This window comes from Vigna umbellata, chromosome 1, assembly GCF_029865625.1.
Source record: "Vigna umbellata cultivar VRB3 chromosome 1, Vumbellata_1.0, whole genome shotgun sequence".
Lineage (NCBI taxonomy): Eukaryota > Viridiplantae > Streptophyta > Magnoliopsida > Fabales > Fabaceae > Vigna > Vigna umbellata.
The window spans coordinates 15221768-15245088 of record NC_142165.1 but is presented as its reverse complement, the minus strand read 5'-3'; the positions used below and the strand labels follow the sequence as shown (position 1 = coordinate 15245088).

At 35.4% G+C, this 23321-nt stretch overlaps 2 protein-coding genes across 3 annotated transcripts; one reads left to right on the top strand and one right to left on the bottom strand.

Moving 5' to 3' along the window:
• Positions 1–1400: 1400 nt before the first annotated feature.
• LOC124845492 (cell division control protein 2 homolog D) lies at positions 1401–3216 on the bottom strand. The gene is made up of 8 exons (XM_047322595.2): positions 2947–3216; positions 2706–2847; positions 2552–2613; positions 2320–2431; positions 2134–2227; positions 1979–2048; positions 1751–1889; positions 1401–1670 (listed from the first exon to the last, which is right to left on the bottom strand). The coding sequence occupies exons 1-8, from the start codon at positions 3168–3170 to the stop codon at positions 1578–1580; spliced, it is 936 nt and encodes a 311-aa protein (XP_047178551.1). The 5' UTR covers positions 3171–3216; the 3' UTR covers positions 1401–1577.
• Positions 3217–12092: 8876 nt separating this feature from the next.
• Positions 12093–22638, top strand: LOC124845076 (Chlorophyll A-B binding family protein). Of its 2 annotated transcripts, none has more exons than XM_088097209.1 (6): positions 12093–12356; positions 12451–12617; positions 17443–17589; positions 17899–18031; positions 19019–19111; positions 20020–20444. In XM_088097209.1, exons 1-6 carry the CDS (start codon positions 12183–12185, stop codon positions 20230–20232), a joined length of 927 nt encoding a protein of 308 aa, XP_087953335.1. In that variant the 5' UTR covers positions 12093–12182; the 3' UTR covers positions 20233–20444. The 2 variants fall into 2 exon arrangements, with proteins under 2 accessions (XP_087953335.1, XP_047178070.2); XM_047322114.2 differs by lacking the exon at positions 20020–20444 and adding an exon at positions 22035–22638 and having other exon boundaries at positions 12099–12356.
• Positions 22639–23321: the final 683 nt, after the last annotated feature.

The window sequence follows — 23321 nt, the reverse complement described above, 5'->3', positions numbered from 1 at the left end:
ATTTTTTGTGATTGGCAACTTTCGACTTTAATATTGAATATTCAGTTTAAGTCTCGTAATCTCAGCTTAAGTTTATCCTTGTAATTAACATTTTGCGTAGCTAACAGCTTAAGTTTATCCTAACAAGAGTTTAGGATTGGTTTTTCTAACTCTAACTTTATTGTGTTTGGTGGCAGGTTTGGCAGGAACTTTTAGCTGTTACAGCACTTGTGCTGCCTCCTGTGGAAGATGTTGAAACCTGGCTCAAATTCGCTTCTTCTTTGCAGAAAAAGTGAACGGATTACCCATGCAAATTCTACTAATTAAACATCAACAGGTTTGTGCTGCATGCCTGATTCTAAGTAGTTTGCTATATGTTACTCCTTATTCTTGTGTACCCAACTCAAGTTATTGTTCATTCTATCAGTATGATCCTGAAAATGTACGATACCATGGTCATCCTCAAGTAATGCTGGCAAACTTGAAGTACCAGTGGTCTCTTGAAGAGGATTCAAAGCGCAGAGATGCATGTATTAGGCTTCAGGTATTATATGTCTTTCTATTGTATAGAGGGAGCCTATCTGAAGTTAAATATTTCCCACCGATCATCTGTTTGCATTATGTGACCTAGAATTTAGCTATGGAACTTTCAAGTCAACCAGTTACACCATCAAGCTTCACAAGTGGTTTGAAATCCCAGTGTTCCTCTCCTTGCTCGTGTATATCTAAATCTTGGCTCCTGGCAGTGGTCACTTTCTCCTTTTAATGGGGCAAAGCTTGGCATAAATGGGCATTATTCAACCCAGCAGTGATGTCTCATTACACACCTTAAGTGGTTTCCCTGATATTGCAGCGCAATTTGGTTGTTACAGCTGTAACTGGATACTTCCATTCTATAGCATGTGCAGCAAATTCCAAAGGTGTCGATGATAGTTTACAGGTAAGTTACAATTTAGAAGTAAAGACAATACTGAGTGATTGTATGCACTGACTCATGCAGTGTCATACTGGCAATACTGGCAGTGATTGTATGCACTGACTCATGCAGTGTGATACACTATTAATCAGTGTATTCAAAAGATTGCAAAAACTCTTATGCTCTCATGTTTGGTTCTTATATATTAACTTTCAGCATTGCTTTCTTGACTTAGCTGTTATCTCTGTTCTTAAAATTTATTTATTGCCCATAAAATTGCGAAGACCTTGAGTTATTTTATCTTTCGATAGAAAATTCTATGTACAAACTTTTATTTTTAGGTGCAAACTATCATTTTAAGATGGTTGTGTAAAAGTGACAGATTTTACTTTAAGCTTTAAATGACCCGTCTTTAGTAGGAGGGTTCGTTCTCCGTAGGAGAGAATTAGCATAAAAAGGACGCGGAATTTCGTTGTATTACGAAATTTTCAGATTTTCATCAGAATGGCTAGAAAACAAAAGCAATTCACTCCATAGTTCAACCAATATAGAAAAGAAAACAACTAAAAGTGATTGTGCTTAAACGCACTATAGGATGCACACGCTCGAGAGAAGCATACATGGGGAGCAAATTGTTAGTCCTAAATTTCTACCGTCCAAATCTTCAAACAAGTTGTTCTCCTTAAAGGTGCCTCTTGTCCAGGTCATCAAAGTAGGGGTGTTCCATTGCTTTCTTCGCAGAAATCCTCTTGGAAGGTTCATATTTCAACATTTGCTGAAAAGGAAAGACAAAAAATACAATGAATGGATATTCAACAGGAAGTACTAGAAAGAGTTAGATTAGGAATAACTAACAGATAGTAGATCGATTCCAAGCTCATCCAAACTCGGAACAGCTGTTGACAGACTTTGAGGATTCCATTGGGGGTATTCGTGCCAGTTCATTAGTTTACTCACGCCTGGCCACACCTCTTCATTAGGAGTACCCAATAGCCTGCACAAACAGGGTAGAATTATATTCAAAATCAGGCAAACAGTTGACAAAGAAACACAAAGACCGGAATATTAGTCCTAATGCTTCACCTGAATATATGAAGGAGTTGTTGGAGCTCGGAATCACCAGGAAAGAGTGCTTGTTTGGTGACAAGTTCGGCTGCAATCGAGGAGACACAAATAACATTTGTAAACCGTCTACATGACATAGAAACAACAAGTTAAAAAATATATTTTATCCTTACCAAATATGCAGGCAACGGACCATATGTCCACAGCCATTGAGTAATGGGTGGCTCCCAAAAGAACTTCAGGGGCTCTATACCACAGGGTAAGTATCTGAAGATTGAGATATTGACTTACAAATGATTAACGAAGCAAGAGAAAATAATTATTTTTCAGAGAAGATGCTATCTCTCATGTCTTTTTACCTCGTGCGTATATTTCTTAATCGGCACAGTAAATGCTCGAGCGAGCCCAAGATCAGCTATTTTAAGCATCATTGTTTTCCGGTCCATCAAGAGATTGTGAGGCTTCAAGTCCCTTAATAAACATAAACATTAAATTTACATTCAATCGTTAATATACGCATATATGTATTTGCATACACACATTTGAAAATGCGAGAAAAATCATAGGAAACAAGGAAAAGGGGTTAACAACCTGTGCAAGATTCCATGGCCGTGGCAGAAAGCAACGCCCTTGCAAAGTTGGTACATCAAGCTCTGTGACCAAATTCACAAGTCAGAAAATTGATTTAAAAAAAGAAAAGGGAAGAGTAGTGAGAGAGATCTGAAAAATTAAAAATATGTATTACTTTGATGGTTTGAGGGGGAATGAAATCTCCGGTTTGACGGAAAGAGCGAATGAATTTCTTGAGATCGGTATCCATGTACTCAAATACCAAGTAGAGGACTGTCTTGCCTTCCTTGTTCTGACCTTGTTTGACATCCATTAACCTGTGGGTGGTGCGGAACTAGGAATTACTAAACAAAGAATGAAAGAAAGAACAGAACAGTGGGTAGAGGAGAAAGAAGAAGAGGAAGAGGAAACAGTACCTGACGACATGGGGATCGCGAGAGAGCATCCGAAGAATTGAAACCTCGCGGAGGGTGGTGGGAGGGACACCTTCTTCGTCCTCATGGAGGCGAGTCTTCTTGAGGGCAACGATCTTCCCAGTGGCCTTTTCTCTTGCCCTGTACACCTTTCCGTACGTCCCTTCTCCAACCTTTTCAAGCTTCTCGAATGCCTCCTTCGCCGATAGTACTCCTGCCTTCTCCATTTCTCTTCCTCTCCTTAATTCAAATCAGATTTCCTACCCTTCTCTTCAAACATTTTCGAATATATATAATAATTAACAATAAATTTCAAATCAGAAACTTAGTCGTTGTGCAACGGACACTTGTTTTTTGAATTTCAAATCCCGCTCCCCTTCCCTTCTCAACATCAAATTAGGAATATCAATATTTTTATTTTTATTTTTTCCTTTTCTTTCCACAAATTATATTCATTCCTATTCTAGATAACTGCAAATGTCATGTAATCATGCTATGTTCAATATTTTATATATTAATTGAGTATTTTAAATTTTATTAAAATAATACAAATTTTAGGATAAAATTAAAATTATTTGGGTTAAATATGTTTTTAGTCCCTGAACTATCAGACGATTTTGTTTTTAGTCCCTGCTCAGAACTTTGATGGTTTTTAGTCCTTATAGTTTTGAAACTCTGAGTAATAGTCCTTAAAAATGGACGGCGTTAAGTTTTTGTGGATGTGTCAAACGGCGATGCCACGTGAGCTGTGATCTCTGCCTTCACTCTCTGCCACGTGGAATGTTTAACTGTTGAACTTAGATTAAGCAGTTAATTACGTTGTTAATTGAAATTAGATATAGGGTTCAGAATTTGTGAAAAGTAAATATTTCAATTGGGGGGAAAACGTAGTTTTACTGCAAGCATTGTAGTGGAAAGCTTTGAGAGGAAGCATTGTATCTTGATTGTCCTTGCGGTGGTGGTTGCGGTGGTCGTTCCGGTGGTCGTCAAAGACAAGCGTAAAGACAAGCTTAAAGGTAAGTTAAGCTATTGTTTTTGTTTTTCGGTTATGGTTGTTCCAATTTGTGCGTAAAGCGTTGATGTGTGAATGTAGGTCTAGAAATGGTTTTCGACATTTGTTTGCATCACATGGGGAAGTTTGTTAGTAATAAGGGGTTACAGTATGTTGGAGGAGAGATACACGTGATCAAAGGAGTTGATCCGGATCGTTGGTCATATTTTGAAGCGGTTGGAATAGTTAGAGAATTTAAGTATGATGCAGAGTTCAAACTTTGGTGGAAGGGGTCCAAACAAAGGCTGATGAATAATGTCAGATTATTGAGTGATGACAGAGAAGCACTGTACTTGGCTAATTATGCAGAGGAGAATAACGAAGAGGTACAAATTTATGTTGAACATGTTCTTCCTAGTGAGGCAGTGGAAGTTCACTTTCTTAGTTGTGGTGAAGTGGCTGAGGAAGTGGAAGAGGGTGATGTTGAAAAAGGAAACATAGACACGGAGGAAGTGGTTTCCAAAGTGGATGAGATTGTACAAGAGGGTGGAATGGGTCTAGAAGAGGGTGAGGAAGACTGTGATGGTGGTAATGAACCGCAGGAGGTTGATAAGGGTGAGGAAGACTGTGATGGTGGTCATGAACAGCAAGAGGTTGAAAAGGGTGAGGAGGAAGAGTGTGATGGTGGTGAGGAACAACAAGAGGTTCAAATGGGTGAGGAACAGCAAGAGGTTCAAATGGGTGAGGAAGAAGAGTTTGGTGGTGGTGAAGAGGTTCAAATGAGTGAGGAAGAAGAGTATGGATAAATTTGTAGTTGACCTTAGTAACCATTCATGTAGTTGTTACCTTTGGGATTTGGTAGGAATTCCTTGTAGGCACGCTGTGGCTGCCATCAATTACAAACAAGAAAACCCTGAAGACTATGTACATCCTTATTACAAGAGAGAGGCTTATGACACTTGTTATGGCCCTGAGATTGTTCCAATCAATGGACAACAACTGTGGTCTACTTCTGAATTTCCTTCCCTACTGCCTCCAATTTATAAAACACCCCCTGGGAGGCCTAAAAAACTAAGAAGAAGGGAGGCTGATGAATATGTCACTCATACAAAATTATCAAAGACGAATCTTCTTATGAAGTGTAGCAGCTGCAATGAATTTGGTCATAATGTAAGAACATGTAAAAGGGCAAACAAAAAGGTACAAAATCAATCTTTTACTGGTTCACTTATTTACACATTCAAACTTATTTACAATCTTACAATTGCAATGTTGCTTACTTCCATTTACAGAACACAAGGGCCACTTCCAGTACAGGAGGATTTGGCAGCAGAAGGGCCACTTCCAGTGCAGGAGGTTCTGAAGGAGCTGCATCAAGGTCAGAAGGAGCTGCATCAAGGGGAAGAACAACTGGCAGTGAAGCAGGAGCTGCATCAAGTCACCAAGGAGGAGGAACATCCTCAAGGGGAAGAAGAAGTGCCAGTGGAGCAGGACCTGCATTAGGGCACGAAGCTGGAAGAAGAACATCCTCAAGACTGGCTGCACAACATCTAGGGTCCCAAGCTAGTACCAATTGAAGATGCCTTTGTTCCAACCCTTTATTGTATTGAATTTTGTAATTGAAAGTGACCCACTAAGGGAACAATTATAGTACTGGCTACAGTGGTTGGTGTGGTTGCTTTTAATATTTTTTGTAGTGGAAAGGGACCACTAAACTTATGTTATTTAATAGTATGTGACCACTTCATTTTCAAAGGGACCACTAAACTTTGAGTTGTATTCCATCTTTGCACAATGGCAAGTTAACTTTATTTATTCCAAGTCCACATTTACAGTGCTTTCTTATTCTGTGAACTGTTTTCTTTATCAACATAAATGAATACACCAGTAACAGTATCAGTCCAATGTTAAAGGGAAAACAAACAACAACATAAACAATTTCCAGACAATCCTCATTTTATTCAACACCATAATTCTTAGTTACAATTCATCTTTAACAAAAACATAATACAAAAGAAAACCCATGACAAGATAAACAACAACAACATCATTTTTCCAACTTTCTTCTCTTCTTCTAACTTCCTTTTCAACTTGTCGTTCTTCTTCCTTAGCTCCAATACGAGTTTTTCATTTTCCAAACACATTTGAAGTTCTTCACGTTTTCTTTCAAAGCTTCCTTCAGTTTCACAAACTCCATCATCATGCCATTCAAAGTAATTACAACTTGAATTACTCTGCAATCAAAACAACACAGGATGAATTCAAAATTCAGCAAATGAAATGAAATATTTAATCACTTACTGCCCAATTTCTACATCTATAAAACAATCTTCCTTTGTTCTTCACAGTAGTTGCCTTCAAAACCAACAATGCTTCACCACAACCACACAATTTAGAAGGTACCCGTGAAGATGATCCACAGCTTTGCGACTTAGACGAACCAATTGACCTTCGCGTCCAACCATTTCCTCCACTGTCACCTTTCATTTCACTACAACAAAACAATCCCTTCATCAGCTTTGGTGCCCACAGAAACCCTATATCCCAAATCCTCATATTTACACGAAGAACAGAAGAAGACCAAAACCAAAACATACGAACTTACCTCAACAATGTACCCAACTTCTTTCACCTTCAGATCTACCCAAGTTCTTTCTCCTCAGCTGCAGCGAGGAAGAAGAACCAAACTTCTTCAAATCTCATTTATAAAACATCACGAAGTGCTTAATCTAAGTTCAACAGTTAAACATTAAACGTGGCAGAGAGTGAAGGCAGAGATCACAGCTCACGTGGCATCCCCGTTTGACACATCCACAAAAACTTAACGCCGTCCATTTTTAAGGACTATTACTCAGAGTTTCAAAACTATAAGGACTAAAAACCATCAAAGTTCTGAGCAGGGACTAAAAACAAAATCGTCTGATAGTTCAGGGACTAAAAACATATTTAACCCAAATTATTTACTACATTTTTTAATTTAAAATACATGTATTAAATAACATAAACCTAAATTAATTAATATTTTAAAAAATTAAAAACACTCCTCAAGAAATATGACTTAGTTTTTTCAACCCAACTTTGTAAATTAAAAACGTTTTTTTTCATCATGGTATTTGTATAATATATTTAAAAAAAAAATTAAAACTCCTCAAAGAATATGTATATGACTTAGTTTTTTCAGTCCAAAGAAAATTAAAAACGTTTTTTTTATCATGGTTTTTGTATAATATTATATTCTTTAAATCTAAAATAGTATAATTACAATCTGAACTTAGTTAAGATATACAAATAGCTCAAATTTATATTAACCAATATTAATAAATTAAAATGCAAACACGAAGAGTAATATAATACAATTATAATTTTATATCAACCAATATGAAATTATCTTTTATTCAACATTTAAAGTGGTTATTGCCTACACTACAATGTGATTTATGATTAAACTATAGTCTCAATATAATTTAAATAAACTATTTTCTCTAAAATTATTTATGAAGAACACGATTTTAATCTTGTGTCCGTTATTCTTCGTTCCGGTTTGTATGTGAACTTCTTAACAAATAATGCAAAAATTTTACTTCAGAGAATAATGTTAAAACTTTATTAAGTGACGAGATCCTTTAATAATAAAGTTATATAGAAAAAATAATTATCATGAAAAATATTTGTATGTTGGTTATTTGAAATATTTTATGTGCATACAAATTCTCCTAATAACAAAAACAACATTCAACTAATAATTCATCTCGTCAAAGTTATTATCGGAGTCTGTTTTACAAATATAAGGAGTTTCTCTAACCGTTAAAACTAAACCTCTCAGTTAAAAGTTATTTTAAAATCAAAATATATAAATATTTCTTTTAAAAATTAAGTTAATAAATTGAAGAGTCAACTCATAACTACCATTGGTAATCGATTATATCAAGTGATAATCAATTATCACATAAACTTTTTATTTGTTTTTCTCGATGTGATAATCCATCACCGTTAATCGATTACCACAAAGTTTTTTTGTGAAAATTTGGATTTCATTTTGATAATTGATTATCACAACAAAGGTCCTAATTTGATCAATCTCTCAATTCATCATACAAGAGTAACGATGAAAAGGACTCTAGCAAGTGCAATTAAAGATAAAATTTATAGAAAACTCCTAAAGAGGAATCTATATGACTCAAATCAAATTCTAAACATAGAATAAAGACTCAATATAGACCAACTAAGACAAAAAATAATAGTTGGAAAAGCAAACAAAAGAGAATTTAGAAGCCTACTTGTTGAAGACTTCCAAGAGGTGTTTGTTGCATATGCTGAAAGGTTCTATTTGTAGCATTTGTACAAAAACTTTTGGACGACTTTTAGGCACTTAATTGGAGCGTGTCTTGATGGTGTATAACATCGAGAAGAAAAAATCCAGCCACCAAACACACAAAACAACAAGCAATTAAAACAAACATAACTAGAAATAACAAAAACAATAAGCAAATTGTGGAGTATTAAATGAATTAAAACTAAATGAACACATTAAAGGATGGAATTAAGGTGGAATAAGGACTGAATATTGTTCCTAACACCTAAATGAAACCATAGAAACAAATTTCACTCAGTTTTTTGATGTTAAGTTCACTGGTGGTTATATTATCTGCATTGATGACATGTTTTGTGTGGTAATGTGAAACAATTAATGTTGTGAGACATGTGACTATGTAAGGTTTAGGTGGGTTGTTAAATTATTATTGATGTGTATTCTGATTATGATGTTTTAGTGTTTGTATTTTAGTTCATTCATTTTTTATGGTTGTAGTTTCCACCTACAATGATCATATTTATGGAAGCAAATGATATGAAGCTGCACAACCTAAGGGTGAGGGGTCACTAGTGCAAAAAAAGGCTTTGACGCTAGTGTTTTTGGCCTTTAACGTCTAAAACTACACCAAAGTCATATCGGGAGATGTTAATTTGACGTCGGACTATATCACTAACATCAAAAGGACGTTGGAAAAATATATAAGCCGACGTCTTATGGTGCCCAACACAATCCTCTTCATGCTTGGCGGAGATCCAGGGGATTTGACGTCATAATGTGCACTTTCCAATGTTAAATTGATGTCGAAAATGACAAACTCTGACGTAAATTAACTTCAAGAAATGTAACTTCTGATGTCTTTTTGGTGTATTTTATTTTTATAAAAGCTTCAATTTTTCAATTTTACCACACTTGAAAATCAGAAAATTAGTTATATATCCAAAATTCATCTATTAACGATTATAGGTTTCACGGTTTTAGGGGTTTCGGTGTTTCAGGGTTTGAGGGTTTCAAGGTTTCGGCGTTTCAGGGTTTCGGGGATTCAGTGTTTTGGGGTTTCAACATTTTAGGGTTTTTGGGTTTCGTGGCTTCCGAGTTTCCGGGTTTTAGAGTTTCGTGATTTTAAGGTTTTAAGGTTTCGGTGTTTCAGGGTTTTTGAGTTTCGGGGTTTGAGTGTTTCAGGGTTTCAAGGTTTTAGGGTTTTAGTGTTTCTGGGTTTTGATGTTTCAGGGTCTCGCGAAACCTCGAAACCCCAAAATGATGAAATTTCGAAACCCCAAAACCCTAATATCCTAAAACCTCTAACCCCTAAATCTCAACACCTTGAAACCCCGAAACCTTGAAACTCCGAAATCTTGAAACCCTAAAATAAATAAATAAAATTAAAACTTTGAAACCCTAAAAGCCTAAAACACTGAAACCATGAAACACTGAAACCACAAAACCATGAAAGCCGAAAACTTGAAACCCTTATACCATGAAACCACGTAACTTTGAAAATCCAAAACCCTAAAACCCTAGAACCTCGAAACCCCAAAATCTCAAAACCAAGAAACCTCGAAAACCCGAAACCCAAAAACCCTGAAACCCTAAAATCCAGAAACCTTGAAAGTTTAAACCCCAAAACCATGAAACCCTGAAACCCTGAAAATCAGTCAATCCAAAATCCTGAAACCCTTAAACTAAGAAACCCTGAAACCCCAAAATCCCAAAACCCTGAAACCTTAAAACCTTAAAACCCTAGAACACTGAAACCCTAAAAACTAGAAACCTCGAAACCCAGAAACCCTCGAAACCTTGAAACCTTGAACAATGAAACCCTGAAAGCTTGAAACCCTAAAACTTCAAAACCCTAAAAGGATGAAACATTGAAGACTCAAAACCACAAAACCCTGAAACACCAAAACTTAGAAACCCACTGGAACCACAAAACCTTGAAACTCCGAAACCCCAAAACCAAGAAACCTTGAAAACTCAGAAACGTAAAACTTTGAAACCCTGAAACCCAGAAAACCCGAAACCTGAAACTCATAAACCTAAACACCTTGAAACCACGAAACTTTGAAAGCCAAAATCCTTGAAACCTATAGAAACATTTGAAACCCTTAATCGTCGAAACCCTCAAACGGTTAAACCCCAAAACCACGAAACAATGAAAACCCGAAACAATGAAAACCCAAAACCTTGAAACCTCAAAACCCTAAATCCTTGAAAATTCTAAAACTCCAAAACCCTAAAACTTAGAATCCTAAAAACTCTGGAACTGCAAAACTTCAAAATCCCAAAACTCTAAAACCCTAAAACTTTGAAATCCCAAAACCTTAAAACTCCAAAACAACAAAAAAACATAAACCGTGATGCCTCCAAACCCCAAAACCGTTGAACCGTGAAACTCTAAATAGTTGAAACCCTTAAATCTCAAAACTTTGAAATTCGAAAACCACATAACCCTAGAACTCAAACAACCCCCCCCCCCCCCCCCCCCCCCCCCCCCCCCAAAAAAAAAAAAAAAAAAAACATATCAATGTTAATCACAAGCCTATATTTTAAGAAAATCAAAACCAAGACAAGTGATTTATAGTGGTTTCCTCTTCCGAGCTACATCCACTTTCCTTTGCAACCTAAGTAAAACATTCCACAGTATTAAACACTTACATTATTCTCACTTTACAATTCAATATCAAATCAAACACTAAGTGAACTCTACAAGAAGACTTCTAAAACATGCAACACCTTATTGCATACTGAAACCCTTTCCAAATAAACCAAGAATAAAAGAAAAGAAAAGTAAAGAACAACTAATGGTGATAAGATAATCGAGTCTATCACATGACACTTTCTCCATTTCAATGATCACCCATGTTTGACTCCAAGATCTTTTCATGATCTCATTAATCTCTTCGTTTTCAAAAAATAACGTAACTTCAACTTCTAGAACTAGTTTTTCAAAAATATATAGTTTGCCTACTAAACTCATAGCTAAATGTCGTTTTATATCCTATAATATATCATTGAAAAGCTAAGACATTTTAGCTGATTAAACTTATCATATAATAAATCCTTGAAAAGCTAATACATTTTAACATGTTAAAGGATTATTTTAACATACCAAAACATCATCAAATAATCAAACTTGATAATCAAGATATTTAAATGAATACAAAGTAGACTAAATCGATTAAAATATTCATAAAAAACATTTTAATAGATTTAATTTTACTTTTAGTCCATTAAATCACGCTTAACTATCAACTACGATTAAGATAAAAAAAATCCTTTAAGGATCTATTCATCATACAAACTAATTTGAAAAGACTATCACTAAGGACGCGTTCAAAGTCAGAAGAATAATAGTCTTCACATCTTACATCTTCATTTAGAGATTTCAATGCTTCAATTCTTTAAATCCGTCATGTTGGATTCATCAAATCTTCATCACTACTACTTGCTAGAATTAACACACTTATCCAGCAATCATTAGCCAACAAAGTTTGTTTCATAAATTATGCACTGTCCACGTTATTCTATGCACTATAGGAGTCTAATAAATTGAATAACTTTTTTATTTTATGAATATACCAAGGACCTTACATACAACTACATTATCATTAACAGTTATAAATTTGTACCACATTTTTTGGTCCAACCTCCATAATTGCATTTTCATATAATTGTTTAATTTGTTTTATTACATTTTAATTGCTTGTTTTCACGTTGCACTTTCTTACGCTTATACTCCAAATAAAGTAAGAAATATAGGCGCAGTTTAAAAAAATCTTAATATTAACGTAATTACTCCAAAATCTATATTGCTACAATATAATATTATTTACGATGCAAATTTTCTGTGTAAAACATCATTGAGAGGATATTAGTATCAAGGTCTGCGAATGAGAGAAGGGAAAGGGCATTTGAAGTGAGAGTTAGCGGTGAGGGGTCATGGTTTCGCTTCATCCACTTGTGTGTCCTTTGTCAGTTTCCTCTTCCTCCTCTGAATTTTTTAGATGCTCCCTTTGGTCTAGCTGCTACCGGTCCGCAAGTTTTGCCCCAAAACGAAGAAACAGCTCCAAAACAGAGCAGCGTTCTTTCATCCGCAATGCTTCGTGGCAAGAGGTCCGAGCTATTCCATTCCGTACTTTCTATTTTCCAGTGTTACTGCTTTCATTCATTCTTCCTATGATTCATTCGAACATATGTTGCTTTTAAGCTCGCCGGAGTTTTACTATTCTCAGCGATTCCTTTCACTGCCGTGAAAGCCATAGCTAATAGTCCTCTAGGAGAGTCGCTTCAGAGGAAAATGGAGGAGGAGAAGAAATCTGCTGAAAAAAATTCGTCTAAATTCAAGGCATTAGCCGACAAGGCCCGAAAGGAGAGGTAATCCCCGGTAAGCAACTGTATCCATCGTGAGCGTTTCAACTGTAACCACAGCTCACTTGAAAATTTTGTATTTTTGTAAAGAAAAATCCCGGGAACACTTTTATGCTTTTCTGAGTTGTGATGACTAATTAGTGTCACCAATTCAAAATATGAAAGATAAATCATAACGATGCTAGGAATTCAACGCGATTTGGATTAAAATGAATATATAAGTATAAAGACCCATACATTCATTCTCTAAATATTTTGGATTCAAAGTCGTGTCTTATTATTTATAAGGGCTTGTTTATTATTGATACTGAATCTCCATTGTGTCTCCTTTTATAAAACTTAACAATCTCCCTGGTGTCTCCCCTTAAAAAAGTTAACATGATATTAGAGCTGTTGATTCATCTTGGTGACAATTTGAAAGAGTATAATATAAAGTAGGTGAAGAATCATAAAATTTAATGGATCTTTGTATCAAAAGTCTCCCATTTCAGAAGAACTTATCCTATTTTTGAATGAAGGTACAAATTCACCACTAAGACACTCATGCTTGAGAGGGAGGTGTTCTAACGTGGAGAGACTCACATTTGAGGGAGAGATTGTTAGGAATTTAAGATGAGTTGGAAGTTTCACATTAAGGAAAAATGAGGAAGATGAACAATACATCTGCAGAAAGACTCATAAACCCATTGTTTTAAGATTATGGGTTGAAAGTGGTATTCTGATCTTTTCTATGGGTTTTTTCACAATTCATTAGTACCAAATTGTATTTAAATTGGCCTTGATTCCGAAGTGATATGGAGTTATTTGGTGTGTTGGAACAAACCATTAGTTGAGGGCAAAGGGAACAAGAGTTTGTCTTTGGAACTACATTTTTGATTCCCATAGACGACACCAATCTTCTGACCTCAAGTTTGTTGAGATAATTTGTTAGGGTCAATTACCTTGCTTTGGAGCTTGAAACTGCATCATGATTTTCTTCTTTAAAAGGCATCTTGAAGGGTTAAGGGACAAAGCTGTATTTAAATTACCCTTTATCTCGACTTTAAAGTGATGTGAGACTATGAGGTGTACCGAAACAAAAAAGTTTATAATGTTGATTCGAGAGAGGTTGAAGTCTTTTGAAAATTGCGAAGAACAAAACACATTTGGTGTTTGTTTTTGTTTCTCAGGACTAGAAGTCAAAACTATTGGTTAAGTTAAGACACTTCCCACCATGTCATCCAAACCCTTGGCAATGTTTTTTAGTTTTAAAACCCTTTTCAGAAACTAATTTCAAAACTTGGAATGAGAAACTAATTGTTGAATAACATAGAATTATCTTTTGGCCTCAAGTCCGTTTAGATAGTATTGTTAGAGTCACTTAAGATTGAAAAGAAATAATTCTTGAGGGCTTAATTGATCCCTCTCACAATCTTCTATTTATATGAATAAATTGATACACAAATACATGATAAATAGGGTAATCCTAGACACAATATAATCATGATAAATAGGGTAATCCTAGACACAATATAATCATGATAAATAGGGTAACCCTTGACACACTATAATGATGATAAAATAGGATAAATATCCTAACACTCCCCCTCAAGCTGGAGCATACAAATTGTATGTACCAAGCTTGGAACAAATAAACTCAATCCGAGGACCCCTTAATGACTTAGTCAATACATCTGCGAGTTGATCGTTTGACCCAATAAACTCAGTACATATTTCTTTGGTCAACAACTTTTCACGAACAAAATGACAATCAATTTCTATATGTTTAGTCCTCTCGTGAAACACTGGATTTGATGCAATGTGGAGAGCAGCTTGATTGTCGCAATACATCTTCATAGTATGGATGTCACAAAATTTAAGCTCTTGAAGGAATTGTTTCACCCATATAAGTTCACATGTTAATGATGCCATTGCCCTATACTCGGCTTCCGCGGTTGATCGAGCTACTACATTCTGTTTCTTACTTTTCCATGAAATAATGTTTCCTCCCAGAAAAACACAATATCCTGTTGTAGACCGTCTATCAATAGGTGAACCTGCCCAATCTGCATCACAATACCCAGAGACATGAATGCTTCCTTTATCTTCATATAACAATCCTTGCCCGGGAGCCTTCTTTACATACCTTAGAATGCGAATGAGAGCATTCCAATGGTCAACACATGGAGCCTGCATGAACTGACTAACCACTCCAACTGCAAAGGATAGATCTGGCCTTGTAATAGTGAGATAAATCAGTTTGCCAACCAGCCTCCTATACCTCTCTGGATCGGAGAATAATTCACCTTCTTCTGTCCTTAATTTATGGTTTGGGTCCATGGGACTGTCTACCGGTCTACAATCAATCATGCCTGTTTCTTGTAATATATCAAGAGCATACTTCCTTTGGGAGATTACAACTCCATCTTTTGATTGTGCTACTTCAATGCCTAAAAAGTATTTGAGACTTCCAAGATCCTTGGTTTGAAAATGTCTACACAAGTACTCTTTTAGTTGAGATATTCCAACAGCATCATTTCCTGTAATGACAATATCATCAACATATACTATTAAGTAAACACATTTCCCGAGAGAAGAATGACAATAAAAAACTGAATGGTCTGCTTCACTGCGTTTTAGCCCAAATTTTTGAACAATGGAGCTAAACTTTCCAAACCAAGCACGTGGGGAGTCAATTCTCACATCCATAATTATCACATCCAGGTATTGTCTGTTTTGAAACTTAGAGCCTCGTTATGTTTTTGTGCTTTAAATGTGTCTTTGAGAGTTAAGGGAGAAATGTGTATTTAAATTGCTATTGACCTTGCTTTCTAAGCAATGTGGAACTACTGGACAACCGGAGCAAGCCTCCCAGTCGAGGTCTTAGGGAGTCGTCGAGACCACTTTTTGATTTCTCTTACTCTTAATTGAGGGTTAAGGGAATGGGGGTTCATTTTCAGAATCACTTTTCCATTCCTTTAGGGATCGAAGATTTGTCTTTGGAACCTCTTTTCTTTTGTCACAGACGACGCCAATGTTCCGGTACCATATTTGCTGAGATAACACCATTAAAGCCAATCATTGTATTTGAGGTATTGTTTGCTTTGGAGCTTAGATCTCCATCATGTGTTGTCCTTAAAAAGTGTCTCAGAGGGTTAAAGGAGTAAAGTGTATATAAATTGTCCTTGACCTCGATTTCTAAGCAATCCCACATAAGGTACCTATGTTCCAACCTTAAGTTCGTTAAAATAACATCGTTAGAATTAAATCAACTCCTAGGTGATGTGAGACCATTGGACTTACCATAACTAACCCCCCAACTAAAAAATATTTTTTTTTTAAAAAGGTGAGAAGTAAATTAACCATATCGAAAGGGAGCTAAATTTTGATTTAGTTCTATCAATGAGTATTGAGCTATCTTGATCTAGAGGAAGCAATACATATTTTAGCAAGCAATGAGGCGAGACTAGATTTCATGGATAGAGGATTATAACCCTAGAAGGGAGAAGACATGAAAATATTAGAAAGGGAATGGTGGTTCTAACAATCTTTCAATGTGATGCAAGAAGCAAGAATAACCATGACTGGAGACATTCTTCAAAATTGATCTGACCTTTGACAAAGGTACAATTGGAAGGAGTTCATTAGACAGGTCAGAAAATGGAGGATAGGGAGATAGGGGTAGAGATATATAGGAGACCTCACTCAAGAGAAGAAGATCTGAGGAAATTAAAATTCCTTTGCTCATTGGAATTGATGCCAATGATTATGTTAACTGGGTTGAGATATATTGTTTTATGTGGTGGGATACTTGAGTTCCAAATCCATCTTGGATGATGTTTAGGAACATTGTAATTAGACATTTTCAGTCATCCATAACCATAATCCTTATTATATGTTGGATCTTAAGAAAGAAGGTTTAGTGCAAGAATATTGGGAACTTGAAAAGGCTCAAGGAGGAGGTGAGAGTGAAATTGAACATGTGAGAAGTTGGAGTACTAAGTGAAAAACTCTTTCTTTCCTAACAATTATGTTGGGTGAAGAACCCGGAGAGATTTGGCACTAAATGAGCGATGAATACACCTATTAGAGATTATGACATCACTTTCACTTCAAAACCTTAAGTTAATGGGTTTGTGTGTTTTTTTCTCCTTATGTGTGGTGCTTCTTGTCTATTCATCCTTGACTCTAACAAATTAAAGGTCAGAATTGGCAAAAGGTAATGAAGGACTTGGATGATCATCTCTTGCCATTTGCAATAGTTAAGTTCTCAATGGAGCCTTAGGTTCTTGTTAGACATTGATGCTTTGTAATGGGGTTAATAACATAGTAAAAATCGAGTACGAGAAGAGATTGGAAGCATTTGCTTGTGTTTGATCCAGGATGGGTAGAGCTATTTTGGGCTGCAAGGTGGGGATTGACTTGATCGTCACATCAGGCTTGAATCAATTGGGACCTCAAGGACAAGGAGAAAGTTTAGGGGAAGGAAGGAGTATTTAGGTTACAATAGGTTAGTCATTAACCTGTTTTTAGTTATATCTTATATTAGTGGGTGGGTTTTGCAGATAGTTTGAAGAAGGCATGTTGTCTATAAAAAAGAAAAAAGGGGATCTTATCTTTTGTGAAAGGTTTGTACTCAGAGACTAGGCAATGGGGGAGAGGTCAAGATCTCTTGAATACATTTATTTAATTAATCTCTTGCTCTTATCAGAGGGGTTGTAAAAGAGAATACATAAGAGAAAAGAGAGTTCCAAATTATCATTTCATTGCTTGATTATTATTCTGACGCTTGTGTGTCCAATTTTAAGCTAATTTCATTAAACATTCACTGCTATAATTAAATAATTTTCAGCTGTTGGTATGGAGAAGATCGGCCTCGTTGGCTTGGTCCTATATCATATGAATACCCATCATATCTTACTGGGGACTTGCCTGGGGATTACGGCTTTGACATTGCGGGGCTAGGCAAGGATCCTGTGGCGCTGCGTAAATACTTCAAGTATGTTATATTTAATATTTTAATGGAAGCCATTATGCATGTGTTGCTGCTGCTTGTCATGTATGGTAATTTTTCATATGATAAAATGTTTGAATTTTTTATTTACTTATATATAAAATAAAAAATATTAATTATTATGGTATTCTTTGGACAATAGTTTCTTATTTCTTTTAAATAGTTTATCAATAATCTGAAGTGCATGTTTTCAAAATTAACAGAAAAACATTATATAAAACAGAATTGTTTATTAATGATGTTATATTGTGTGAAGCTTTATATATGATCATTTTAACCTCTTTTATCAATAAGTTTTGAGATATTGCATGCTCGGTGGGCTATGCTTGCATCTATTGGAGCTCTGATTCCAGAAATATTAGACCTATTGGGAGCCTTTCACTTTGTGGAACCTGTGTGGTGGCGTGTTGGTTATTCAAAGCTCAAGGTTGGGATGTCCTGTTTCTTGGACCATATTTGTTCAATCTTGCTTGTTAATTTGTTGGGTTTTATCATTTAGGAGTTTGTCCTATTGATTGATTGGAAATGTCTATACAATTTGTTCTTTCTTAAATATTGGGTAGATGTTATAACCCCTTTGTTAGATGTTTCACATAGGTATCTAGAGTAGGACTGTAAATCAGGATGTCGTCAAAGAAGACGAGTATAGACTTCCTTAAAAATGGCTGAAAAATCTGATACATCAAAGCCTTAAGAGTTCCTTTATGAACAACTTGGTTTCATTTGAATAATCGATTATCATTGGTGTCAATCAATTATCATAGAGCTTTTATGAAAAAAAAACCTTTCTTGAGGGATCTTTGTGCATGCTACTGTGTGATTCTTTAAGCTAAATCCTACACATAATTTATTCACTAATATATGACTTATTACAAAAGTTTTTATAACATGCATAAACAAAATACAAGTCTTCCAATATCTTTTGTCATCACTTTGAGTTTCTGGACTTGCTTTTATCATCATCAAAATTTACTTCTTCTTTTGCCAACAATCCCCCTTTTTTTATAATGACCAAAATATATTTTAAAGCCTTTTGTAAAAACCTGCAAATACACAACTATACAAGAGAAAGACATTAGAGAATTATGCTTTACTTTAAACTTTTCTCTCCCTTTTCTTTCGTAACTAAAAATGAACTCTTGAGTTAACTTCCCCTAAATCAGATAACTTAATAAAATTTAATACAATACTGAAAACAAAGGAAACTTTGTTTCATTAATTTGGAATTCAGCACTCATATCATCATTATCATCAACAAAATAATTATCAAATTTCTGATAAAAAATCTCTTCTAGTATCTTCTAATAAAATAAAACAATAGGCTCTCATACGCTAAACAATTTAAACCTGTAAATATAATGGTAATAAATGTAATTAACGATTCCTTGCTTATGAATACTTTAATTTTCAACAGGGAGATACTTTGGATTACCTTGGCATCCAAGGTCTTCACTTTGCTGGAAGTCAGGGAGTGGTCGTGATTGCTATTTGCCAAGCACTCCTTATGGTAATGCTTGTATCCCTATCTGCGTTTGTGAGTTTTGTTAACAATTATTTCTTGTGCTTATAAATTTTTTGTTGTGATATGTGTCATCTGGTGGTTTTTGAACAAGAGAGTACTTAGTGGTGATGTGGTGATAGAGATGTTCTTAAAAGGTCGATTTATTAGAAGAAATAGCTACATGCCTTGCCAAGAAAGAAAGAACATAAAACCGGAAATGTAGATTGAATATAGCTACATGCCTTCAATGGCACTTTGTGCCTAAAACATTTTCCTAAGGCAATGATTAAATTAGTTTTCCCTACACTCAAGGTAGTTAAAATCAAGATTATGATCAAGATCATGCAGGGTTCACAAAATCGGAAATCGTAACTAAAATATCCACAATATAATGCCTACACACACTGATACACCAAGAAGAGAAGGGTAAGAATAGGGGGGCAGAGTATATGAGAGGAAAAAGACTAGAAAGGGTGGCGTTGCACACTAGGGAGGAATAGGTTGGTTAGAAGAGAGAGAAAGGGGTATTGGTTGTTTAAAAGAATCAAGGAGGTAGGTTTTAGGGAGGCGGTTATTTTGATGCTTAGTTGGAGAGGGAGCCATTTTTGGTTTCTCTTAGGAGGTTTGCTTTGGGCAGTGGGATAGTTATATCCTTTTGATTTCTTGTTTAGCAATATTAACAAACCAAATATAATGCCTACGCCTAGGCTACCTTCTAGTAAAACAGGCTTTGAAAGTTGATTAGCTTGCAAAACACCTACGTTGTGTTTGGATGAGATAATTTAAAAGGGTAATTAATTTATTTGATGAATTTGAAATTCTTTACACTAAAATGACTTGTTTGTATAAAGTAATTAGAAAAAAATTGAAATTTAAGAAATTTTGAAATAGAAGAATGACAATCGTGGTTGAAGGTCAAAGACGATTGGACTCAAGTCAAAGGTCAAGCAAGTTGGCACAAGTCAAAGGTTGATATGAGTTGGTCTGAGCTTAGGGTCAAAAGGAGTTTATCAGGGCCAAAGGTTATGACCAGTTGGCTCGGACCAAAGGTCGAGACAAGTCGGCTTGGACCAAAGGTTAGGCTGAGTCAGCCTAGGCCAAGTTGGCAGAAAGTTGAGCTGATTTGACCTGGGCCAAAGGTTGAGTTGATTTGGCCAGACCAAGGTTCGAGAAGAGTCAAACCAAAGGTCGAGAGGAGTTCATTTCCTCGTAGTGTCTCACAACATGCTTTGTTTCCTTTTGTCTTTAGTTCACTCTAACATTTGGGGATCCAATCATCTTAAGTTTAATTTAGGATTTCAATATTTTTTAATTTTTATTGATGATTGTTCGAGGGTTACTTGGTTGTTTTTATTTATGCTATACTTGAAGGTTTACCTCCTAAATATGCTCTAGTAATATCTGTCATGAAAGCAAATTTGATAATCCTCGAGCTGCTAGTTGTTGAAGTAGAGGTGCTTCTTTGTCATGATTCTCGAGCTGTCCAATTTAATGACAAAATCTTCTCTCCTAGTCTTCACTATATATAGACCTCTCCTAATCCTGGACTTGGTTCTACTCATGGGCTTTGTACATATTGGTGTCCGATTTAATAACAAAATCTTCTCTCCTACTCTTTACTATATATAGACCTCTCCTAATCCTGGACTTGGTTCTACTCATGGGCTTTGTACATATTGGTGTCCGATTTAATAACAAAATCTTCTCTCCTACTCTTTACTATATATAGACCTCTCCTAATCCTGGACTTGGTTCTACTCATGGGCTTTGTACATAATAGTAACAAGCGGGGTGGAAGAGGTCGTGGCAGCATCATTTCTGGTCATCATGGTACTGGTCGAAGTTGTAGTGGACGCTTTGCAAGTTTTCAGTGCCAAATTTGTTTGATGCCATCCTTCCACACTGCAACCTGTCTAGTTCTCTTCAAATTCAAACATCAGTACTCCCAACACTTGGGTGATCCTCATTTAAATCAAGATACTTCTAGTGCTATGCTTGCTAATATGCCTTCTCAAGGTGGAGTGCATATTCCTGATTCTGGTGCTTCCTTTCTTTTTACTGGGGAGCCACAATATATACATCAACTTGGAATTTTTGAAAGACTGGACAAGGTTTGCAGATTCATGGATCTTGGTTCTTCCTCCTTCAACTCAGATATTTGTTTTAGATTATTAATGTTCCCTCTATTACCAAAAATTTATTGAGTTGGTCCTGATGGTCTTTACTCCTTCCCAAATCTTCATCTTCAAAGGTCTTCTGTTTGTCTGTCTTTTACAACAAATTCTCCTTCAATGGTCTTTTCTAACAGTGCTTCGAATTCTAGTTGTCATAGTCCTTGGCATGCTAGACATGGTCATCCTAGCTCTCGTGTTCTTAAACTTGTACTTAAATCAATGTCATATCCCTTCAATGAATAAAATATTGGAAAATCCTGTAGACTTCCTTCTTCTGCATAAACTGTTTATGCAACTCCTTTGGAAGTTATTTTTAGTGATCTTTGGGGGACGCTCATATACCTCACATTCTGGATACACTTATTTTGTCTCCTTTGTTGATGATGCATATTGCAAGTTCACATGGATTTAGTTTTTAAAATCTAAATCTGAAACCCCTAAAAGGGAGCTTTAGAAAAAGCTGTTTTGTTATCTTTCATAAACCTGCTTTTTGTTGTCTAGTGAATGTCTGTACATATCTGTTGTTGTCTTAAGTTGTATTGCTGCAAACCATATCTAAATTATTGTTTTATATGTATACTTAGTTTGGCTGAGTGAAAATTCGTTCAAGCTTATCATCCTATTCCTAGTCTTTAACTGCCACCTTTAAATTTGAAAGTGAAATTCAAATTCCTCTCCCGTTCATTTTGTATAGGGACTAAAAATCAAAAGTTTCAAATAATTGGAGATTATAATAATTAGAGATTCTTAAACAGGTTGGACCAGAATACGCTAGGTATTGTGGGACTGAGGCATTGGAGCCTCTAGGAATATATCTGCCCGGTGATATAAATTATCCTGGAGGAGCTTTGTTTGATCCCTTGAATCTGTCCAACGATCCCGAAGCTTTTGAAGAGCTGAAGGTAAAAGAAATTAAAAATGGACGCTTGGCAATGGTTGCCTGGTTAGGCTTTTACGTGCAAGCAGCACTGACGGGTAAAGGTCCAGTTCAGAACCTTATTGATTTCATTTCGGATCCTTTCCACAACAACTTTCTGAACTCCCTCAACATTATGAAATTCGTCATATGATGTCGATAAGGAATTTACTTTCATTTGGATGCTCGTTTCTACGTTTTTGCTGACGGAAATCTTGTCAGAATGGTATAACCATCAGCCATGTACCCTTCGCAATCAATAGTCAAATCTCTGTACAAAAGAAACTATTCTAATATTTTGCTTGTTACTCTTTAGTTTTGGACAAATATAATCACGGAGATTTTTTAAATGTATTGTTAGATTTTATATTTTTATTTTATAAAATAAAGCCAATGTAAAATAATTTTATTAATGGTATGATGACAAGGTACAATTACCACCAGCTAGCTTGGTTGGACCAATTAGTACAATAGATTATATAAAATTTAAAAGCACAGCCAAAATAATTGCATTCATATATTGAAACACGAGTATTGCTTGGACATGAATGGAATGTATTCCCGTATTCCACGAGTATCGCTTGTAGATGAGTTGAATGGGAGAAATTGCACTTGCATAGCTACAATGCAACTACATAAAAATGATATTCCTTGCATTAACATTTGAAGACTTTTTTAGATACCGATTGTGTTACACAGTGTAAATTGATTATCAGCATGCTTGTAGAAAACTGTGGTGGCGCCAGCACATAATGATAAATTGTGATAATTTCTCCATCAACCTATGACACCTTTCCTAGTCCAAAACATTCCTCCATTGAGATTTGGCTCATCGCCACCATCATATCTTCCTTAATAATCTGTGCATTAGCCTGTAGACCTAAATGCCACTAAACAATATGCACAATATATCCAAGGCATCCACTTGTCAAAATACAACTAATTAACAATCTTCTTATATTAATATAATAATAATAAATATAAATAAACAATAAGATAACATGTAGTTGTAAAGGAATTGTTAACCATTTTTATTAAAATATTAATAATAAATATAAATAAACATTGAGATAAGATATATTTAGTAAAGAAATTGTTTAATAGTTGCATTTTGGAAATATACCAC